Source organism: Symsagittifera roscoffensis, chromosome 1 (genome assembly GCF_963678635.1).
Source record: "Symsagittifera roscoffensis chromosome 1, txSymRosc1.1, whole genome shotgun sequence".
NCBI classification, from domain to species: Eukaryota; Metazoa; Xenacoelomorpha; order Acoela; family Convolutidae; genus Symsagittifera; species Symsagittifera roscoffensis.
In genome coordinates, this window is record NC_087062.1 from 30055869 (window position 1) to 30079161 (window position 23293).

At 35.6% G+C, this 23293-nt stretch overlaps 2 protein-coding genes across 6 annotated transcripts in view; both read right to left on the reverse strand.

Annotated features, from left to right (window-relative positions):
* LOC134842445 (guanine nucleotide exchange factor VAV3-like) overlaps positions 1-23293 on the reverse strand; it is a 593770-nt gene that overhangs the window by 455733 nt on the left and 114744 nt on the right. The gene's annotated exons all lie outside the window — the stretch shown is intronic.
* Positions 1793-8153, reverse strand: LOC134856588 (allatostatin-A receptor-like). The gene is made up of 5 exons (XM_063872898.1): positions 7882-8153; positions 6832-7003; positions 6126-6358; positions 4343-4484; positions 1793-2011 (listed from the first exon to the last, which is right to left on the reverse strand). The coding sequence occupies exons 1-5, from the start codon at positions 8151-8153 to the stop codon at positions 1793-1795; spliced, it is 1038 nt and encodes a 345-aa protein (XP_063728968.1).

A 23293-nucleotide genomic window follows, 5' to 3' on the forward strand; every position in this document is an offset into this window, starting at 1 on the left:
TCTCAAAATTCCTGAAAAGAAGCATCCAACCCCTCCCCCTTAACTCGCTACTGGTTGTTCTGACCATTGAACATGAGGAAAATACTTCTATTTGGATGTCTTTTATTTTTTTTGTTTCCCTGGCAGTATCAGGTGGTACGACAATTAATCATCCGAATGGGTCAATTAATAATCATATTAGAGTCTTTTCGGTCGTGATTCGAACGAATTTTTAAAAATTTCTAAAAACTGTCCACGTGTCGAAAAGAAAAATACGCGAGCCAGCGAAGTGAGCGAGCAGTCTTATTATAGAAGTAAAGGCCGGGACTTTTTTCAAGCAAAGAAAAATTTAAATTATGCAGTAAAATTGGTTTTCGAATTTGTTACTGCCTTTTGGAAAAAAGTAAAATTGCCATTTGCAATGCAGTAAAAAACTGGTTTTCGAAGTTTGTTACTGCTATTTACAAAAAACCTTTCAGCACCATATGAAAAATTTTCAGCAAATTTTTGAATGTTTTTTTTTGATTTCCCAGTCATTTTTTTTTTTGGAAAAACTGTTATCCAATTTGCCTATTTTTGTATGGCTGACGAATATGCCTAAGCTCTAGGCTGTGGTTCCGATCTTTTTTTCATCGCACATCACACAAAAAACAGCGAAGTTTTATCTGTATTTTATACGAGTTTGATTGGAACTTTTTGGGCTACTTGCACATCAAGCGGTTGTCCTATACGACTAACCTATCATAACGGCTAATTTTATACGCTCGGCTAACTTATAAGAAATAAGCTAATTTTGTGCGGATTTTTCCACAAAATACACAAAATTTTGGTCTATTTTTTAATGGTCTGAATAGTGTTCTGGCAGAATTCCGAAAGTCAATTTGGTCGGGCCAAAAAAAATGGTCGACAAAAGTCAAAAATGTTTTGAAAATCCACTCTCGCAAAAAAATCTTAAATCCATTACTGAGTGGACAATTACGTTTCAAAACTACGGTCAAAACTCTGTAATAGCTCAAGCTGACGCTCAAAATCTACTTAGGGCTGCGGCAACCTACTAACGGCAAACCTTTTTTTAGTTTAACTTAAATCGACCGAACAATAATTCCTGGATTTATTTTGAAAGTTCGATTCTTGGATATTTTTTGATGTTACTTCTTGAAATGATGATGCCCGGAGGAGATATCGCTCGACAGGTCGAAAGACCTCCTGGTGGTCTCCCAAATTGGTGCGACATCGGCAGATAATTGATCTGAAGATTGATTGTAAAATATCAGTTTTCATAATAAATTGATATGATTATCATGTTCGTTTTCATCTTCATTTCAGGAAACAAACTGTCAAGCTAAGTCTCAAAAAGGAGATAAAGACAGAGAGAGAGAGAGAGAGAGAGAGAGGGGACGAACTGAATTTAAAAGGGCAAGCTTGATAATTTAAAGGGTAGGCTGACAAAACGAAGGGTGAAGACGTTTAAAGTTCAAATCAGCTAGCGAATAGTTTCATTCGATATCTTATATTTGGTTTCGTGGTATCCTCCATTGGTGCGAATGACTTGCTTATATAATTTTTGACATGCGCTTCTGTAATAATGGTTTTAAAGATTTTAGTTAAGTAGAAATCAAGGTTCGCATTCTATTTGTGGTATCGTTGTTTGACATCTTTTCAACTATTCCCGCCCCCTTTTGCAAAAGGGGGAGAATCGTTACTAGGTACAAAGTTCGCATATGCTTAACCGTTGAATTTTTTGTTATAAGGGTGACAACCCGTTACTAGGTACCAAAGGGGGGAAATAGCTGAAGAGATCCGATGTATATTGTTAATTAGCAGCGGCCACAGTGTTTCTGCTCTGTGAGATGTTCGGCTTAGGCGTGCTTTTAATCATGCGGAAGAACTCCTTTCTGAAGAAGCGGCTGCCGAGGATGTAGAGGAAAAAGTTCACACACTGGTTCATCAGTCCAGTCCACTCCGCCAGGTAGAACAGCAGAACAGTCCACTTTTCCCACTTGGGGTCATCTGCAGAAATGCGGGGCTGGGTCTGAAAGTAGACTAAAAATTATCCGAGTTTTTTTTAATGTTTTTTATTGATTATGGTGGAAACCCTTTGTGATACTGCAAAAACTTAGAAGAATCGATCAAAATGCAATTTTACAATAAACTACGTTCGGATAGTACATTTATTTTTCGAAAAAAAGGATGTTGGATTTTTGGTTTTTCCTCTAACTTCGTTTTGAAAACCCTCCCTTTCAAAGATCCTAGATTTTTACGATACAATTGCTTGCTTAAAAGGGAATATTTTTTCATTCTCAGTCCTAGCCATGCTTGATTATCTTGGTTAAGGTTCTGAGCGGAGAATTGTTGAATGATTTTAAAGCAAAAGCACGATTCTTGTTAGTTCTCGTAACAACACGCAGATATTATTGTTGTTCTTTTGCAAGGAGTGTTTTTTCTCGAGACCAATTTCAAACTTTTTTACTAGTCTTTTTTGACGCTTTTTATGTCGCAACTTTCAAAAAATGAGGAACATTTATGGTGCGGGTGTTTTTTTTTTCATTCAGGATCAATTTCAAAAAACTCGAGGGATCGCTCCCTAGATCTGCATGTGCCCAGCCGGGTGTGCATGCCACTATAGTATTTTGCCACAATTCTGTCTTATTTGCGGTTTATATGTTTTACATGTGGCGAAATATTCCGCACTACAAAACCGTGCTAAATTGAATTGAGGCAACAAATTAATAGGGAGCTAGGCGAATAAGGCGACAGGACATTAATGCGAAAAAATATTTCGACGACAAAAAGGTATTAGCATCCAAAATTACTACAATTACTGGCAATGCCATCCCAATAAATTTTTACAGATAAAGAACCATCCAAAAAGTCGTTTACTAATAATTTTCGACCTCGGTTTTTGGAAGGAAAAAACTTAAACTCAATTTTGAACAGGTTAATAAAAAATAATGGTTGATGCGTGTTAAATTGTTAAAATTTACGTTTTGGTATTTCTCAGAAAGGTAAAATAATCATTTGAGCTTTGTATTTCTCAGAGCTGCTCAACTGCTGAAAGTCGAGCAAGTGCAGTTTTGCGATTGAAATTCCGGGGTCGAAAGGCAGTTTTAAGTCAAGCACAAAGTCGAAACGTATCCAATTTCGGTCGAGAAGTTCGAAATATAGGTCGAGAAAGTCAAAACGTATCTATGAGGGCTCCGATAAACAAATTTTCAAATATTTTAAAAAATGTCTGCCGAGAAAGTCGAAACATATCAAATTTTGGCGTCGAGAAAGTGGAAACATATCTGAACTGGGTCGAACAAAGTTGAACACTTTTTTCTTGGGTGGAGAAACTCAAAACATACCAAAATTTGTTCGAGAAAGTCGAAACATGCCGAAAATAGTTCGAGAAAGTCAAAACATACCCCGAGGCATACCGAATTTTGGTCAAAAATTTTGAGACATAAATCGAGCATCTCGTCCCGGGTAAGACAACCAATTCGCGTTATCAATTTCTCAGAAATGTACTTTGTCGTCTAAATGTCTTATCAAAAATGGTTGTCGCCTTTACGCCGTCGCCCAGTTGCCGGTCACCAGCCAAATGGTCTTATTAGCTCCTTACAGGAAACAATCTTTCACACTTAAAATTTGATATAATCAGCCTGAAATTCATAGTTGTGTCAAAATACAATTTACCAGAAACTATTTGAAAGCAAACTAAAGGCAGTCGATTCATTCAGATTTCTGCCCTGATGCGGGACGTCTTGTTATGTCATCCTAAAAGTATTGTTGTCATTAGCTCTATTTTAAAAAGCTTTTTCACTATTGATAAGTTTTCGTAAAGCTAAGTCGGTTTAAGGATTGCCAATTTCGGATAATTAACGCGCGATATATTTTGCGCTATTAACGGATAAGCCGAGTGTTAATCCGTCTTAGAACTCGATCCAAATTGAACTGAGGCATAATATGTGGTCTAGTTAATACTTTGCCATATGCGAAATATATTGTCCAAAAATATAACAAATTTTTCTTTTTTTTTTGAAAATACTTGGAGCATTGTTTTCATACTGAACACCACTGCATAGACGTTAAAAGGTAGTCGGAGTACTCAAGGCGTCATCCTGATACCATCAGTCTTGTTTCATTTTGGGTTGATAAGAAAACTAACGTTGAAACGCAATTTCACATTGAAGATCGAAAAACAAATTCAACCTGCATTTTTTGTTCAATGAGATGTTTCAGAAGATCAGAACCTGCATTTTTTTCAGAAACCTAGTTTCTTTCATTACATGGTCGAAGGTTTGAAAAAAATTGCAGTACATTTTGACGGCATGAGATGAAAAAAAAATCATCACGAAAAAGCAATTTTATTTGATATCACCTGGGTGAAGATGATGAAGAGACTCATGGAGCTGAGAAACGTGAGCAAGAGGTAGGTGCAGGACACCAGCAGCAGTCCCTTCGTGATCGATCTCTCTTGAGACCTACTGCCACCACCACCGCCACTGCCACTAGGAGGCTTCCTGTAGAACAGTTCCACCGTATTAAACTTCCTAATTTAGCTCCTAGGGCGAAAGGTGCTACGCACTTACACTTAAAAGGGAAAATATTGAACCTTTCGAAAATTGTTTCATGTAATTTTTTGTCCTCTTTCTGAATTGGGAAAGATCATCGCAACGTCAAACCTCATAATTGAGCAAAGAAAGACAAGAAAAGTCGTCGGCTGAACAGTTAGCCCAAAATTTTCCAGCCAAGGTCATTTTGCCAAAAAAATGTGACAAGCTCTGGAAGTGAAATGGATGCATCATTAATAAAAAAAAACAAGTAGCACAGAATGTTCCGACCATAGTCTTTAGAAAACTACGGTTTCGAAAGTTTTTTTTCCAAATTAGAGTAGTTTTTTCTATTTGTGATAAAAAAGATTTGAAAAAAATAATTGAGGCATATTAGACAATCCTTGTAGTTGTAGTATAGGCAAACTTTTATAAGAGCATGACTAGAAAAACAACAAAAAAATTGAATTTTTTTTTGCAATAAATTTTTGAATGTTTTTGGTTGGCAAAACGCTGCTAAAAAACTCCAAAAACTATGATTGTTTGTAGGACCTGATTTTGCGTGGAAAATAAAAATAAAAAAACTTAAACACACCCGAATACAAAATTCCTCCCCATTTTCAAGGGTCGGAACAATGACTCAATTGTCAAAACCTAGATTTTCAAACCTCAACTTTAAGAAAACGAGAAATGAGCATAGGTAAATTTTGTTGTATTTTGAACTCGTCAACTTAAAATTCGAAATAACATGTAATAAGGCATAAAAAGTAGCCTCAATCATATACATTCCGTTTTCTTCGAAAATTGATACAATCGTCGACTGATGTGAAAATAGTTTAAGAATTAAAATAAAAGGCTACATTTACGGACGTGCGATCACTATCGGAGCGCCAAAATGCCACGATTGGTTAAAATTTTCAAACAAAATGTCAGTTTTAGTTATTTTTCGAAAAAAAGTATCAACATTTTTCTAGACGTCTTATAATACAACAAGAACAATCAGGACTTTGCCCCGACACAAGCAATCGCATTTTATCACTAGCGAAACTTCCGTTCTCTGTATAATTGTTTTGGTGGAAAGTTCTTACTTCACATGAAGTTTTTTCAGAAATGATTTTGCTGATTTTTTTTCAGAAACCGAAATAATTCTGAGTGTTTGTCACGCTCTTAGCCCAGTTTATTTCTTATTTATGCCAACCAGGCACTTGCGCGTAAGCGGCCGATTAATCTGGCTCTTGAAGTATTCCAAACTCAATTGAGGCTGCCCATTTGTTGCCAATAATCAGCAGAACATTGATACCAAATGTATCATTTTTCTTTAAAATTGCGTGTGAGGGCATTACAAAACACTAACTTTTAAACACAAACTGCTTCAACCCAAACAAGGATCAGCCATACAGATGTGAAGATGATTTATTAGAGTGAAGAATTTACAATATAAAATCTTATGGCGCGAGATGCATTTCCTGCGTTCTTCTTTATGAAAAAAGCCAACCAAACAAAATTTCTTCAGGTTGCTCTACGAGATGAAGTTTCCAGGTTTACCCGATAAATCAAATGACGTTTTCCTTGTAGTTCAACACAAATTCGGAGTTTTTGTACATCACTTACTTAAGTTTGTATATGATGGCGATGTTGAGGACAAATAGCATGGCGGCTGGGAATCCACAGTAGAGGAAGGAGACGCTATAGTGGAAGTAGAATGCCTGCAAGCCCTCGCTGAGAGTTGAGTCTATGAGACATGATCCATTCTCCAGAGTGAAAACATAGAGGTTACCCACAAGCAAGAGAGACACTGCCACATAAGTCACGCCCGTCGCTGCCACCGGATACCACAGTTTGCTCTGAAGATTTAAACCTATTATATTTTACTAATTCAACCACAGGCTCTTTTCCAGTCCCCCCCTTTCAAAATACCGAGTTTTATGTTTGTTTTACGTGCTATTACGGCTAATTGCGTGATGTTACGCTGTAAAGTATGAAGAACAATACTGTTCACAGTTGTTGATTTGTTCACCACGCCAAATTTCATTGCATTATGACAACGCTAAATAAGCTTTTCAAAATTGAATTTGAAAGGTGGGGGGGACTGGAAAAGAGCCCAATCACATTGAGTTAAGTCAGACGAAACTAGCTAAGGTGTGTTAGTTTTATTAGACCACCTCTCAGTTGAATTTTAAAAATTGCATCAGTTTTTTTAGTTTCATCTTTGATCATTTGCGTATATTGAACTTATTCATATTTTTGCAGCCTTCCCGATAAGTTTCAATCCGTTGCCCCACCATTTTTTTGTATTAGTACGAAGTTGAACATTTGCCTTGAGACTGTTTTTGTAGGGAATTGGTCTCGCTATGGCCAGGAATCGGTCGAAGGTGAACAGCACAAGGGTATACTGTGTGGCGAAGGTGGTCAAGTAGCTGATCCACTGGCCGAACCTGCAGAACATCGAACTTCTGGCGAGCACCACAACCCAGTTCCAGTGTGTGAACCTGAATCATCAATAAAAAATATCGTAGGGAAAATGAGAAAAGCTTTGCCTAGCTCGACAATGAGAAAATTGATTCCCAACACGACAGTTATATATCTTTGCGCCTGATATTTAGTAACACAAACAAAATATTTTCAGGTCTCTAATCATCGAAGTTGGTTTTTATAAACAATCATTTTGAAAACCAGTCTGGGAGATCGTCAGTGGACAAACTATGCCTGTTTTTCGACGTCTGAGACATAACACTCTGAAAACTGAATATTTTCCTGGAACTTTGGAAAGAGTTTAAGCGACTTGACATTTTGTTTCCTATAATCAGCTGTGATAATTTAATAAACCATAATTAAAATTGGACACTTTTAGCTGGGACGATTTAATACAGTTTTTACCAGAATGAACTTGGTTCCTTTGCAGGGTACATTTGGCTCTGAGAAAAATTTTCCGTGTTATTGTGTTATTTTGTTATTTGTGTTATTTTGTTATTTTAGAGACCTGCTTTTAGATTTCTTGATTTTTTTAAAGACATCTCAAGGGCGGTTCTAGTAGTTTTGTAGGCAGCTCGGTTGTTAAAAAGGGTATTTTGTCATATAATTTTGACTACCAGTCAAATGAGATTCTGAATTTAGTATTTAGATTCTGAAAAAAAACTTGTAAACGCTTTATTACACCAGAAAAAGTACTTTGCGTCACTGCCACTTGTTGAGAAAAATTGCTTTTTGTATAAAAATCTTGGCTAGTCTGAAACTGAAAAATCAAATTTGGCCTAGAAACGCAATTTTTTGCTTTGATTTTGGACAGTTACAAATTGACGAAGAGAAGTTAGCAGAAAGGTAGTTTACTTCGCCTAGTTTGTTTATTAATGACGAAATGTGTGCCTACCCGATGTTGACGATGGCGTCTATGGCGACACTGAGGGAGTCCCCTAGGGCTATGAGGAGCATGTAGACTAGGGAAGAAGTGTGGACCCCCATGAAACAGACGACACACACTGTGAACATGTTGCAGAGGATGCCCACACCCCCACTCACAGGAATCACCACACTGCCCAGTATGTCGATCGTGTCAGAGAGAGCACCCACCAGATCCCAGTTGATGTTCGAGTGTGCCCCAGGAGTAAGCGATATGGTCGTCGTATTCAGTTCAGATGCCATTTTTTTTCGACTGTTGCTGATTTTGACGTTTTTGTGGCGTTTTTCTTCTTGTATTTGTTTGAAAATTTTGATGCAATTTTCTAAATATCTACAGGGCTGTTATTGTGGCACAATATGTCTAGATTCGTTTTGATTTTTTGAATTTTAGCTCCAAGTAGTGACGTATTCGTTTGGCTATATTAAAGAATAATTCTAGCAAAGAAGACGGGATTATAAGATATCCGGAGCAAAATTCACGTTATTTTAAAGATATGACATATAACATCATTTCAATTACCCTTTCAATTAACTTAACATTTTTGAACAAGAACCAAAAACCAATTCAGTCACATTTTCTTCTTCCAAAAACCGGCTTAAAAAGCTAAATACCACTAAATACCGCTAAATAAGAAGCTATTTAAAAACTAATTTCTTAAGTCGTTTATCTTCCACCAGATTTTTGGCGAGGAGAAAAACCATATATGGATGTCAAGTACTCCTCGAAGAACAAGATGATAGCTTTCTTGTCAAGGTAAATACCGATAGTAAGGCTTGTTTTCCGTTGGCTATATCCTTTATTGTGGATTACAATTTTTGTTGCGGATTCCTCAAAGTTGGCTGCTTTAAGACCAATTTTGAGCAATGCAGTGATTTAGCTATTTGTTCGGAGCATCAAAAACAGCGAAAAAATCAGGAAAAGTAGCTGTGTTAAAGATTCCACAAAAAATCTTCTTTCTGCTTTTAGCGGAATCCACAAAATATACAATTTGGTCTTGTAATGTAGTTTTTTCAATAAATTTTTTTGAGATTTTTAATGCACTTTCCAAAAGAGACAAGACTGCTCGTATCAGGGCGAAGCCCTGAATGTTCCGACTGCCTTTTAAGGTTTATGGAGCAGTAATAACGTTAAAAAATTCAATGTAATAAAACAAAATGATTTTTTTTTCAAAAATTTGAAATTTTCTAAAGAAAATCATCCCCCCCACACGCCATATAAAGTAAAAAAGGATAGAATTCGCGCCTCGTAACAAATCATTTATGGCAAATAAGCTTCTTTCAACCAATTTGGAACGATTTCTAAGACGGATTAACTCTCCGCTTACGTGTTAATAGCGTGAAATATATCGCGCGTTAATTGTCCAAAATTGGCCAAAATGGCAATCTTTACACCCATAACTTTACAAAATATAATCACAGGTGAAATATCTTTTCAAATTTGAGCTCATGACAACAATACTTTTCGAAGGATATAAAAGAATTCCGTCAAAAATGGCTATTTAAAAAGTCAAAACTTGTCTGAAGAAAAAAAAACCCACCCCGAGCACAAATATTCCGTTACTTTCGTATCGAAAGTCGGAACAAAATAGAAATGCCCAATCCAGTTTTTTAAAACAATTCCTGTGAACAACGCTAATAGAAACAATTATTTTGGAAGTTGAAGAAAAAGTAATTAGGAGTCCGTGTTTCACAAAATGTATTCAAGAAAAGTATGATGCAATCTCTTTTAAATTCGTTGCTTCGTACCAACCACTTAATTAGTAAATGATGACGTCTTTTTGACCCGGCAAAAAGGCTCAAATTTTATAAGTGGTTTCCATTAGCAGTCAATATTTTGAAAACAAATTATCTTTTAGAAAATTGGTTTTGATTGGAGAGTAGTTTCAATTATGAGCTCATAACAATTTATCATATTTTAAAGTTAATTCGGGACTTCAATTAGTTCGGGACGCTGCAATTAATTTTGGAGTGACTTAAAAATGGAATGAAATCGGAATTTAACTTGCTGCTTCTGCGCCAATTTTCTACAGTCTACTAAAACAAACAAGACTGCTCGTATCAGGGCGAAGCCCTGAAACTTCCGACTGCCTTGGAACGTTTATGGAGCAGTAATAACATAAAAAAATTAAAGAAATAAAATAAAATTAAAAACTTTTTCTAAAATTTGAAAAATTTTCTATGAAAATCATCCCCCACCCGCCAAGTACAAAACAACAGATTTCACTCCTTGCAACAAATCAATTATGGCGAAAAGGCTTCTTTCAACCAATTTGGAACGGTTTCTAAGACGGATTAACTCTCCGCTTACGTGTTAATAGCGTGAAAGATATCGCGCGTTAATTGTCCAAAATTGGCCAAAATGGCAATCTTTACACCCATAACTTTACAAAAAATAATCACAGGTGGAATATCTTTTCAAATTTAAGCTCAGGACTACAATACCTTTTGAATGATATTAAAAAATTCCGTCAGAAATGGCTAGTCAAAAAGTCGAAATTTGTCTGAAGAAAAAAAACCCACCCCGAGCACAAATATTCCGTTACTTTCGTATCGAAAGTCGGAACAAAAACAAAAGAGAAAATATTGAGCTCAATGTTCTCAAACTTGATTAATTTTAAAAATAGTTGAGAACAATTTTTTGTCAAATTTGGACTCCAAAGTTAAGACTTTAACACGGGTCAGTTCATTTTTACAAAATAAAACAAACGTAGAGATCGATTGGTGTTACTTTTACATCAAATGCCCTTTTATGTTTGCTTGTTTTTGAACCAAACAAATTGACTCGTCAACAAAATTGCGCCTCCCGAAACGAAGTCACCCAATAATTTTCGAAATGAAGATAGTTTTCTAAATGAAGACAAAAAGCAAGTAATCGAGATTATCACCAAGTTTTTTTACGACCAAACCTTAACTGTTTTCCCGCGCTCTCTGGACACAGTAATAATAAAACATCATTGTAAAAAATTAAATGATTAACAAATTATGAATGCTGTGAAAGTTGTCCGCTTTTGAGCTAGTAGCATCTTTTTGAGTAAAATTGATACAAAAGAACAATCGACACAACCAAAACTTAAAAATTACAGTTTTTTTGCGTGAAAAAAAATCGGAGACAACTTGAAAAGCAGTCAAGAAAGTAAGGGCCTTGCCTTGGTGCTAGCAATTTTGTTCGTTTGAATCATCCTTTTTCCCGATCTTCAAAGAAAATTATAGAATAATTCAGCTTGACCTCTTCATTTTTTTTCTCCAGAAAAATTTTGAATTTTTTTACTTAACAATTTTACGGATATTTTTCTGTCTCATCTGAGAGTTATGGATGCCCTGAGCTCAAAATCAAAAATCTATTTTACCATAACCACATTTTTCAAAAAAAATTTCTCTCCGAGTCTATTGACTGATTGTATGAAAATGAATGCCGTCATTTGAATTATTGCTAGTAATGAACTATTTCATTTGTTAGTATCTCATTGAGTAAAGTTGGAATAATTATCGCGCGCTTTCTAGTATCAATCGATGAAGCTCAACGCGTAAATGCAATAAATTTGTTCGCAGCAACTTAACCTATGCTACAGTTGATCCAAATTTTTCAATACCTGAATGTTCCGACAGTCCCTTAATTCATATAGAGTAGTTTTTGGGAAAAAAACTTTGAAAATCTATAAAGTTTGGACAATGTAAAATTATTTAACCTCAATTCAATTTTCTAGCCTCAATTCAATTTGGAACGATTTGGTTGCGCGGGATAATTCGCCACGCATAAATAATTCGCGTTACGCTCTAAGCATTATGAATAAACCCTTTAAAGCGCGCATAGTTTAGTCCAGAACAAGGCAAGTTTGGCAATTTTCAAACCCCAAAACTTTACAAAAAATTATCGGAAGTGATATATCTTTTTACATTGGAACTCAGGAATTCAATATCTTTAATGGGATATTAAAAAAGTTTTGTTAAAAATTTTTATTTCGATCGGTGAAAATTGACTGAATAAAAAAAAACACATCGAGCGTAAAATTCCGTTTTTTTCGAAAGTCGAAACAATTAATTCATGACCAGCATATTGCTTCTTTTAGTTTTCTACAAGGTCAACATTACAGAATATAATAGTTTGTTTTGGAGTTAGCGCACAAGAGTTTTCAATTTTTTAAAAAGTTGAAGGCTAGTCAGAATATTCAATACAGTGCCTAGATGCTGGCAATTTTGGCAAACTTTATTCATTTTGTTGTTCTATCAGGCGAAGCTCAGTGGCGGATCGAGAATTTTCTAGAGGGGGCGGAGTTGCGGATTTTCAGTAATCTTTGTCGACATTTTTCTTTAGGTCAGCCATGTTCACTCCCAAATCACTATAAAACTCTATTTCGACAAAACCTCCAGCGCCGCATGTGAAACTTTGAAACCAAAAAGCAGGGCAAAAAAAATAGGCATTTTTTTGACGTTCTTAACGCGCGCTACTCCTTAAAAATAGTAGGGCGCCTTTAGAGAAATGTTACTGTCGGTGACCAAAAGTAGAATGCTGAATATTGTACCAAGGGGGAAATTTTAAAGGTTGGGTGGGAAGAGGTCGAATCCCTGAGAGATAGAAGCCGTACTGCCCCTCCGCTCCCTTCCCTAACTCGGATTGATATGTGGAACCCGTTGCTTGATACCTGCAACAAATAATATATATTTTATATTATTATATGATTATATAAAACACGCGTCCTCAAAATGTTTTCGGGCCATATTTGGAGAACTAGTGCAATATTTGGAAAACTAATGCAAAATTTGAAAAACTATTGCAAAACTTGAACTTTTTCTCTAGCAAGAAATTCAAACACTAGTGCAATTTCTTCCTAGATCAATCAACCAAATCAAATAAGGAAGTATGAATCACATATGAGCCTGAAGTGTGACAATGTGCGTGAAAATGTATTTGCGTGAAAAAAGGAATTATGAGTGAAAAAAGGTATTTCGTTCAAATTTTTCACTTGTGTTTTTTACCAGTTAAGCAACAGCCTAAATTTTATCTCGAACTCTGCTCACATCTCGACACTCTCGATTCAATATGTAGCTTTTGCTCATCTACAAGAAAATACACATTTTAGCCTCGTAATGACGAAATAAATGAAAAAAATGCGAGGTATAGTTTCTGCTTTCATTACGAGGCCAAACTTTGTACTGGATACGCACCTTTGGTGTGTGTTTGTCAACCAAATCTAGAGAAAATCTTTGAAGATGTTCGAAAAATTAGTTAGATTTCACTTGGAAAATGTCCGTGGATTCCACGCACTAAAACCTTGTTACCTGAGTTTTGTCGGCGTATTAGAAGAGTTTTTTGAACAAGAACATTTTTGTGTTAGGTTTTTGTTTTCAGTCTACAAAAATCAAAAGCTATCAATTACAACAAATTAAAAAAGAGTACAACCTTGTTTTCGGTCGTATCAAAAAAATCCAATTTAATAGATTATAATAGATTAAAATTGGCTTAAGGGGATTATGATATTTTCTACAAGTTTTCTAAAGTTGGTTTTGATTTAACGCACATTTTCTTAGCAAAGTGCAGAAGTGAGAATTTTTTGGTCAAGAAATTTTTTTTTTTTTCAAAATTGTTTTCATTTTTTGTCCACCCTTATCGAATTTACAGTGGAGGGATCAAATTGGTAAAAATTGGTAAAAATTGGTAGCGGTAAACTGGGAAGAGGAGTGAGAAAAAAGGAATGGGGAGGTGGAAGGGAGCTTGTGAGAGGGGAGGGAGGCTGTGGACAGGGTGGTGTTTGTGTTTGTGGAAGGTAATGTGGAGGTGCGAAGTTGGGGGCGGGCGTTGAACGTTAGTGAGAGGGGAGTTGTACGCGGGGATGAACAGGTTCATCGAGTTTGAGTTACCAATAAACATAAAATGAGGCCTGAGTTATACAGTTAAAAATTATTTGAGAAAAACATCAAACTGGAGTTTGAGATTGAAAAAACTGCCAATTTTGTCAAGCGCGGATAACATCCCCTGAAGCCAAAATTTTTTTCAGGATTTCCGCAAAAGTAAATAAAAGTAGGCAAAAGCGTTAATTTATGCAATTATAAGACAAAAATTGATGCTTCTACTTTTATATTTTTAGTCAATTGTGGCTATCGTCCAAAAAAAAAAATAAACGTATAACAATTAATAACTGTTTTTCCGCGCTCTCTGGATAGGGAACCAACAGAAAATAAATTTAAAAAGTTAAATGAGTAGCATTTCTTTGAGTAAAATTGATGTAAAGAATAAACGAAGCATGCAAATTTAAAAATTACAGTTTTTTTTGCTAGACAAGGTCTGAGACTACTTGGAGGGCAGTCAGAAAAATCAGGGCCTTACCTTGATTCTAGCAATTTTGTTCGCGCTAATCATTGTTTTTCTCAATCTTCAAAGAAAACTTCAAATTAATTGTGCTTTAGCTCTTTACTTTTTTCTCCAGAAAAATTTTGAATTTCATTTAACAAGTTTAACGGTATTCTTCTATCTTACCTGAGAGTTATAGATGCGCTCTATCTAGAAAAATTATTTTACCATAACCACGTTTTTGTCAAAAATGTCTCTCCAAATTTAATAGCTGATTGTATGAAAAAGAATGCCGTCATTTCAATCTGTTATTATCTCATTGAGTAAAATTGCTTTTACCGGACTAGTGATGCTTTTTTACTATATTATTGAATTGTAACAAAAAATAAGAATGTTGTAAAATTTTTGAACTGGGTGACGTCTTAAGAAAATTTGATATTGGAAATTAAAGTTTGCTACAATTCGGGCAACAAAGCAAAGATTGGTCCAGCTTTTGTTTCGAAAAAATCCTAACAAAGTTTTTGAGATAAAAGTGTTTCTCCGCGTTATTTGCTTTTTGCAGAAGTTTGTAATTACAAAAATGTAGCAATTAATAGTTCGAAGTTCGAAGAAAGTTAAAAAAAAACTTATTCTCGAGCTCGTTCTTTAGTTCGGACCAATGCAAGCGATCAAAATCATAGTTTTATTGGTACTTTCTGATGTTGGTATTTCCTACAATTTTGAAAATTTTGATATGTTATTCCAAAATAATTTATGACCAGCATATTGTTTCTTTTCGTTTTCCTCAAAGTTAAAATATTTTGTATTGGAGTTAGGGCACAAGAGTTTTCATTTGTAAAAAAAAACGTTAAACGCTAGTCAGAATATTCAATACTGTTCCTAGATGCTAGCAATTTGGGCTAACTTTGTTCATTTTGTACATCTTTTATCCTGTTTTTTGAAGAAAGTGACAAAATACTTGTGCTTGCCGTGGTTTATTTTTCTCCAGACTAATGTCGGCTTTTTAAACAATCTTTTTTGAGCAAAAATTCAGCTAAAAGTTATCAATAAGATCAAATAATATTAAATGACGAAAAAAGGTTTGAGGTGTTAATAAGGGATTAGAAATTTCAAATTTGGGTTTCTTTTCCGTTATACGACCCAAAATATCAATCTGTTAACTGAGCTCCGGTGTTCATTAAAAACGCGAAAAAAAATTTCATTGGTATTAAATTCAACCAATCAGATTCGAGCATTAAGATTAAATTTTCAAAATGTGAAAAAAATTGGGATGTATAAAAGAAAAGAACCCAAACTTGGGATAGCTAAAGCGCAATATACTTCGTGCAAATAACACGTAAGCGGCTATTTAATCCGGCTTAAATGGTTCCAAACTGAGCTGACACAAACTTCTTATGCCACATTATGTGTTACTAGCTGCGAACTATAAATCTTAGTATTTGAAAACAGATCAATGAAAAATAGTAATTTTTTCAATTTTTTTTACTACAAAGGTTTATCTTATGTTTTTTGAGCAAATTATAGAAACAGAAAAGACGGATTATACGCTCTCAGATATAAGCAGTATTGAGTTTTGCATTTTGCAAATTGGTCATTCTGAGCGCAAAAAACAGAACCGCTGGGATCGAACAAAAATCTTTCAGGTTGTCTGGCCTGTTTTTGTTAGAAAAAAAAAATGATTTCATTTTCTTTTAGCTTAAAACCTTTTTAAGTGAAAGTTATTTTTTCAATCCATGAACTATTTTTTCTAAATTTTGCTTCCGCTGCTATTCATGATTATTCTGTGATACAATATTGGTTATTGGTTACTCTAACACAGATATTGGTTACTATAGCACCCATTTAAAAAAAGATGGTAAAAAGGCTATTATCATCTGCATAAATTTGACAGCATTGCCAAGTCCACTATAAAAAAAACAGAACTTAATCAGCATAATCTTATGTCCATATCATGTTTTCTAGTAATCACGTAAATACTTTTTTTAAAATTAAGAAATTGTTATATTTGGGGCGGTGTTATGTAAAGTGAAGCTTCAGTGGCGGATCGAGAAATTTCTAGAGGTGTTGGAAGTGCGGATTTTCAGTAAGCTTTGTCGACATTTTTCTTTAGGTAAGCCATGTTCACTCCCGAATCACTGTAAAATCCAATTTCGAAATGTGAAATTTCGAAACAAAAACTGCATGTGAAATTTCGAAACCAAAAAAAGCAGGACAAAAAACTGATTAGGCACTTTTCTGAAACTATTAACGCGCGCGCCTTCTTAAAAATAGTCAGGCGCTGTTAGAAAAGTGTTAGAGTCAGTCACCAAAATTGGAGACTTAATATTGTACCAAAGGAGACCTTTTGGGAGCTTGAGAGAGGTCGATTCCCTGAGAGATAGAAGCCGTACAGCCCCTCCGCTCCCTTCCCTAACTCGTCTGTCGGTTAATAGGTTAAAGGACTGATATGTGGAATCCGTTGCTTTATACCTACAACAAATGTTGTATATTTTATTTTATTATATTATTACATAAAACGCACGTCCTCAGTCTTTTTTTGTGCCAACTTTGAAGAACTAGTGCAATATTTGAAAAGCTAGTGCAATATTTGAAAAACTAGTGCGATATTTAAATATTGCACTAGCGTTCCAAATATTGCACAGTTTTTTTAATATAAAATTGAAACACTCGTGCAGTTTTTTCCTAGAACAATCAACCAAAACAAATAAGAAAGTACAAATCACATATGAGCCTGAAATGTGACAATGTGCGTAAAAATGTGGGTATTTTGTTCAAGCTTTTCACATATGTTTCATATCAGATAAGCAACAGCCTATATTTCATCTCGAACTCTGTTAACATCTCGACACTGCGTGTCTCGATTTGTTCACATACACTCTTGATTCAATATGTAGCTTTTGTTCATTTACAACAAAATACACATTTTAGCCTCGTAATGACGAAATGAATGAACAAATATGTAAGGTATAGTTTTCTTCTGCTTTCATTACGAGGCCATACCTCGTACTGGATACGCACCTTTGGTGTGTGTTTGTCATTAAAAACTAAAGAAAAGTCTTTAAACATGTTACAATTTTTAGGTAGAATTCACTTGCAAAGTGTCCTTGGATTCTACCACTAATACCTCGTGATGTGAGCTTGGTCGGCATATTAGCTGCCCGCAGAGGAATTTTTGGATAATAACCTTTTATATTAGGTTTTAGGTTTTTGTTTTCAGTCTCTAAAAAATCACAAGCTATTGATTATAGCAAATTGAAAAAAAAAGATTTTAGTCTTCATTTCTGTCATTTCAATAAAATTTTTTCCAATCGATTATTATAGATTAAAATGGATTATGGGGATTTTTTCTTCAATTTTTCTAAAAATTTAAATTATATATCAGTTTTTTCACAAACTTACAGTTTGTTTTGGCTGAATGCACATTTTATTACCAATGTGCAAAAGTGAGACTTTCTTTGGCCCAGAAAAATTTTATCTTTTAAAAAGATTTTTCCTTCTTACATTCACCCTTATCCAACTTACAGTGGAGGGATCAAATTTGTAAAATTTTGGTGGTGGTATACTGGGGGAGGGGATAAGTTTGAGGGGGTTGGAGTGAGAAAGGAGGAATTGGGAGGTGGAAGGGAGGTTGTGGACGGGGAGGTGTTCGTGTTTGTGGAAAGCAATGTGGGGGTGTGAAAGTAGAGGCGCGTGTCAAACGTTGGTGAGAGGGGAGTTTTATGCGGGGATGAACAGTTTCATTTGAGTTTAAGTTTTGTAGAACGCTGCAAAAACTATAGTAAGAATTTCACCGCAAAAAAAAAATCGTTTTTCATAGATTTTATGAAGAAAAAACAATCGGTTATGATGAAACCGATATAATCTAAGATTTTGCAAATACAACCATTCCAATTTGGTTATTTCACATTAAAATTAATAACTCGGGTCGAGTTAACATCCCCATCCCCATCCCCGAAAAATAAGACTAAGTTAAGATCTGCCACCCCAGAATCTACACGGATTAAGTTTGCTAAGCGCTATTTGTAAAACGCTCGGTTCTGATTGGCGGGATGAAGTTTCCATACGGAACCAAGTCAACAATCATCCGAAGTGTTTTGAGGGGAAGGCTGCTAATTTGGTTCCACAACTTTTTCAATAAAGGAAAAACAGAAATTCAAAGCATATTTTTCGAAGCTCGCTCCACAAACGTGTCGTCAAACCGTAACACAACTTCTGTGAAAGAAACACATTGTTGATACAAGTTATGTCTTAAATGAAAAGAGAAAAAACATCTTTTCTAATTTCTAATGATCATTTTTTAAACGTCCTTTTTTACAAAATTTTGTTGATTTCACTGAAAGTTTGTAATATCAACCCAAAAAGTTTTGCTCGGAGAAGAAAAAGCCGTAGAAGTGAAAAGGAATTATGGCGTAGGGTCTGTTTTTTCCAGCTTAGTTTGACTACTTTACAGAAAGCAGAACTTTTTTAAGTTAGTTGGAGGTCAAATGAAGTATCATACAATCATACAAAAACCCTTCGGCCATGAATCCAGGTCTAAAAACGAACGTTTTTTTTTTAATTTCTGTGTCAAAAAACTGATCTAAATGTTTTTGGTTTTCAGACTAAATTAGACAAGTCGATTAGAAGTTGACCTCCAAATTGTCACTTTTAGTTTGAATCTAACGTTAGTTTGTTTAATATTATCACTAATTTCCCTTTTTTACCATATTCTATCGATCGTGCTAGAATTAAAGACCAGGAGGACAAAAAAAAAACAATTTTTAAAAAAGTTCTCCAATCAGTGACGTCTGAATCTACTCTGCAAATTGCACAGCAAAACTTTTAATGTATTTAAATGAGTAAAAAACTTTGGTCAAACTTATCAGAGAACTTACTGATTTGGAGATACGTAGGCGGTTTAATACATGCTTCGTCTGCGTTTTTAATGATTTTAATGATCATGTGCTGGTTCTTAAGGATACTTTGGTTGTAACTCTGTTGTGCTCAAGTCCACTCGCTTAAATCGATTTACTCTTAAAAACTGCCTATAACCAAGGTTTTTCCCATTATTTCCGTTTGAAAAGTAAACTAAAAAAAATCCATTGTCCATACGCGTTTATTTAGGTGTTTCTATAAACTTGAACGAACTATTTTTGAAATTAAATTTTCAACAAGACTGCTCGTATCAGGGCGAAGCCCCGAATGTTCCGACAGCCTTTTAAGGTTTATGGAGCAGTAATAACATTAAAAAATTCAATGAAATAAAACAAAATCAAAAAAAAAATTCTAAAATTTGAAATTTTTATGAAAATCATCACCCCAAACGCCATACAAAGTACAAAAGGATAGATTTCGCTCCTTGTAACAAACCAATTATGGCAAAAAAGCTTCTTTTAACCAATTTGGAACGATTTCTAAGACGGATTAACTCTCCGCTTACGCGTTAATAGCGCGAAATTTATCGCGCGTTAATTGTCCCAAATTGGCCAAAATGGTAATCTTCAAACCCCCGTAACTTTACGAAAAATGATCACAGGTGAAATATCTTTTCAAATTTGAGCTCAGGACAACAATAGCTTTCGAATGATGTAAAAACATTCCGTCAAAAATGGCTAGTTTAAAAGTCGAAATTTGTCTGAAGAAAAAAAAACCCACCCGAGCACAAATATTCCGTTACTTTCGTATCGAAAGTCGGAACAATAAACTATCAAAAAAATCTATTTTGTTTCCTGCTTGAAAGTAGTAACGGATAAGTCAGGCTCAAAAAGTTTTATCTCCAAACAAATTTCGGATTTCTGGCCACCAACTTTTGACAAGTTTCTTATAGCGTCTGACAAATAATTTAATAATTTAAAACTACTCAGCTCAATACAAAATATAGCCAGTAATAACTTTTTACACAGAGGCGAAGCGGAACTTTGCACCATTTGCGATACGGCAAAAAAGCTCAGCAGCTAGCCGCCATGAAAGCACGAAAGCCTGAGTAAAAAAATTCAAACAAAATTTAAAAACAAAAATAGATTTTTTTTACGCTTGTCTGGATTGCAGTTGAGTTTGAGCAAAGATGCTAAGAAACAGAACTGCCAGTTTTCACTGTGCATTAAAAGACAAAAAAATCAATTGGGCAATCAGCGCAGACGATACTTGGGTTGACGAATAATGAGCCGAATAGAAAAGTGAGCAATAAAACTTTTTGAGCCATAAAAATTTCCAAAGTTTAACGCCCCTCCAGAAGCACAAACCAAACTAAAAAAATTCTACAGTCAAACGGCAAATTATGAAGCAATTAAATAGATATAACATCAGCCAAAACCAATTAAGCCGAAAAAAAACGAAAAAGAAAAAGCAGAAACTAAAAGAATTACAATCACTATTGAAAAATTGAATATAACGTCCAAGTAAGACGCAAACATGCTCAAAAGTTTCTTTTGCCATGTCTGTTCCCAGAATTTCTGCTGGCAATGGAACGGCCATGCTAAGTGATACATTTGATTTTGTTCAACTAGTTTTTAACCCAAAAGTCTTATTTCGGATTTGATAACGCTTGCTAATCGCAAGCGCAATAAGGTTTATAAAGTTTTCATCGTTGCCAATTTGGGATAATTACTGAACGCGAAAGATTTAGTGCTCATTTGACGCGTTTATGCAGCAAGTCTGATCCAATCCATCAGCAGCAAGCTACTCATTTGACGCGTTTATGCAGCAAGCTACTGCTACCGTAAAAAAGTGTTATTAGATGCTAAGTTTATCAACCTAAAAACAAAATAGCATGTAGGGCGATAACTTTGAATTTAGAAGGTAATTTTGAATTGACAAAAAACAATCGCTTTTTTCTCGTTTTTGAATTTCTTAACCAAAAAATCAAAATTTTCTCTTCTTTGCCTTGATACAAAAAAAATTGCTGCACTTTACAGCGGCTCACCGGCAGGGCAATGACTTGAAACATAGTCTTTTCAAAATTTTTTCAAAGATCAATAATTGAAAAGTTTAATGCATTTCAAAGTCCAGTTATTTCCGTAACAAAAACTTAGTAAACCTCAAAATTTATTAAGTCATTTGAATTCCAAAGAAACCTCACAAAAGCTCCACTGCCTAGTTTTCAAGTATAACTCAAAGCGCTCATCACTGATTGAGCTTACTTCAATATAACTATTTAGCTAACGGGTTAACCCTTTGGCTGGTCGAATTCGAAAAAGTTATTTTGTCTGATAGCAAAACTCTTAAGCAAGCTCAAAAAGTTAAATAAACGGAGAAAAATCAGCTAGCGCTTGGATCTGAGGTAGTGAAATATTTCAAGACACCTCATCTACTGAACTGCAAGCATTTCAACTATTTATATGTCGAACTCGCCACAGCCGAAGCGCCAAAGGACACCTGCGCTCGAAACAAGCAATGACAGCAAGAAGAAGACCAGAAGATATAACGGACAATCTGCTAGTGGACAGAGACCCGCATTGGTAGATCAGACTCAGATGACTGAAGTTGTACGCCAGTTTAAACTGACAATTCTGCATGCCAATATGTGCTGCCTCCGGAAAGGATTGGGTATGCTATCAAGTAAATCGGTTGATGCAGGTGCAAACATCATCATCGCAACAGAAACGAAATTTGACAACACGGTTGCCAACGACGCACTTCAAATTCAATTCAGTGGTTTTTGTTTACTATCCAGCCGAGAACGAACAGCCAATGGAGGTGGTATAGCAATTTGGGTGAAAAATAGTTTCATCAGCGTGCAACTGAAACAAATGAAAACTCCGAAGCGGTAGGGTTTAATTTTACTACTGTCCGGGGCAACATGTGCATTCTTGCTTGCTAGAGACGACCAGCACTTACAGCTGTCGACAATTTCATTAAAGAAACTTATCCCCGCATGTCTTAGTTCTCCTTTGTTGCCATTTTCCCTGCAGGCGGCATCAAACAGAATTCACTGACTAAATATTACACGGTTATGCGAGGTTACGGCCTTGCACAACACGTACGCGATCTGTCACACCGTTCAGACAGCACCTGCGACCTTCCTTTCTAGCATTGCAAGAGAAGAAGTGCAAGTTGACATTGACCAGGTATTTAAACCGACCATATTGCACTTTTAGCCACTGCTAGGTTAGACATAGCTTCAGACCCCTCAACAGCTACACGGTAATGATGGGACTAAGGAGAGCTGAATGAAAGTCCATACGTCAGTGGCTTGTAAAGCATCTGAAAAAAAGACTTGTTCAAACTCGGAGCTGTTGGCAATTCCTGCAAACACCTGGAGAATTCGAAAAATTCTCATGGGACTAAAGGAGAGCTGATTGGAAGTCCATACGTCAGTGGCTTGTAAAGCATCTGAAAAAAAGACTTGTTCAAACTCGGAGCTGTTGGCAATTCCTGCAAACACCTGGAGAATTCGAAAAATTCTCATGGGACTAAAGGAGAGCTGATTGGAAGTCCATACGTCAGTGGCTTGTAAAGCATCTGAAAAAAAAGACTTGTTCAAACTCGGAGCTAATGGCAATTCCTGCAAACACCTGGAGAATTCGAAAAATTCTCATGGGACTAAAGGAGAGCTGATTGGAAGTCCATACGTCAGTGGCTTGTAAAGCATCTGAAAAAAAGACTTGTTCAAACTCTGAGCTGTTGGCAATTCCTGCAAACACCTGGAGAATTCAAAAAATTCTCATGGGACTAAAGGAGAGCTGATTGGAAGTCCATACGTCAGTGGCTTGTAATGCATCTGAAAAAAAGACTTGTTCAAACTCGGAGCTGTTGGCAATTGCTGCAAACACCTGGAGAATTCGAAAAATTCTCATGGGACTAAAGGAGAGCTGATTGGAAGTCCATACGGCAGTGGCTTGTAAAGCATCTGAAAAAAAGACTTGTTCAAACTCGGAGCTGTTGGCAATTCCTGCAAACACCTGGAGAATTCGAAAAATTCTCATGGGACTGAAGGAGAGCTGATTGGAAGTCCATACGTCAGTGGCTTGTAAAGCATCTGAAAAAAAAAGACTTGTTCAAACTCGGAGCTAATGGCAATTCCTGCAAACACCTGGAGAATTCGAAAAATTCTCATGGGACTAAAGGAGAGCTGATTGGAAGTCCATACGTCAGTGGCTTGTAAAGCATCTGAAAAAAA

Excerpts from the sequence above, each read along its gene's own strand:
- LOC134856588 (XM_063872898.1), bottom strand. The coding sequence starts at position 8,153 with ATGGCATCTGAACTGAATACGACGACCATATCGCTTACTCCTGGGGCA. Across the intron at positions 6,359-6,831 it reads CCTACAAAAACAGTCTCAAG|AGCAAACTGTGGTATCCGGT; the intron begins GCAAATGTTCAA and ends TTAAATCTTCAG. Across the intron at positions 2,012-4,342 it reads TCTTCATCATCTTCACCCAG|ACCCAGCCCCGCATTTCTGC; the intron begins GTGATATCAAAT and ends GTCTACTTTCAG.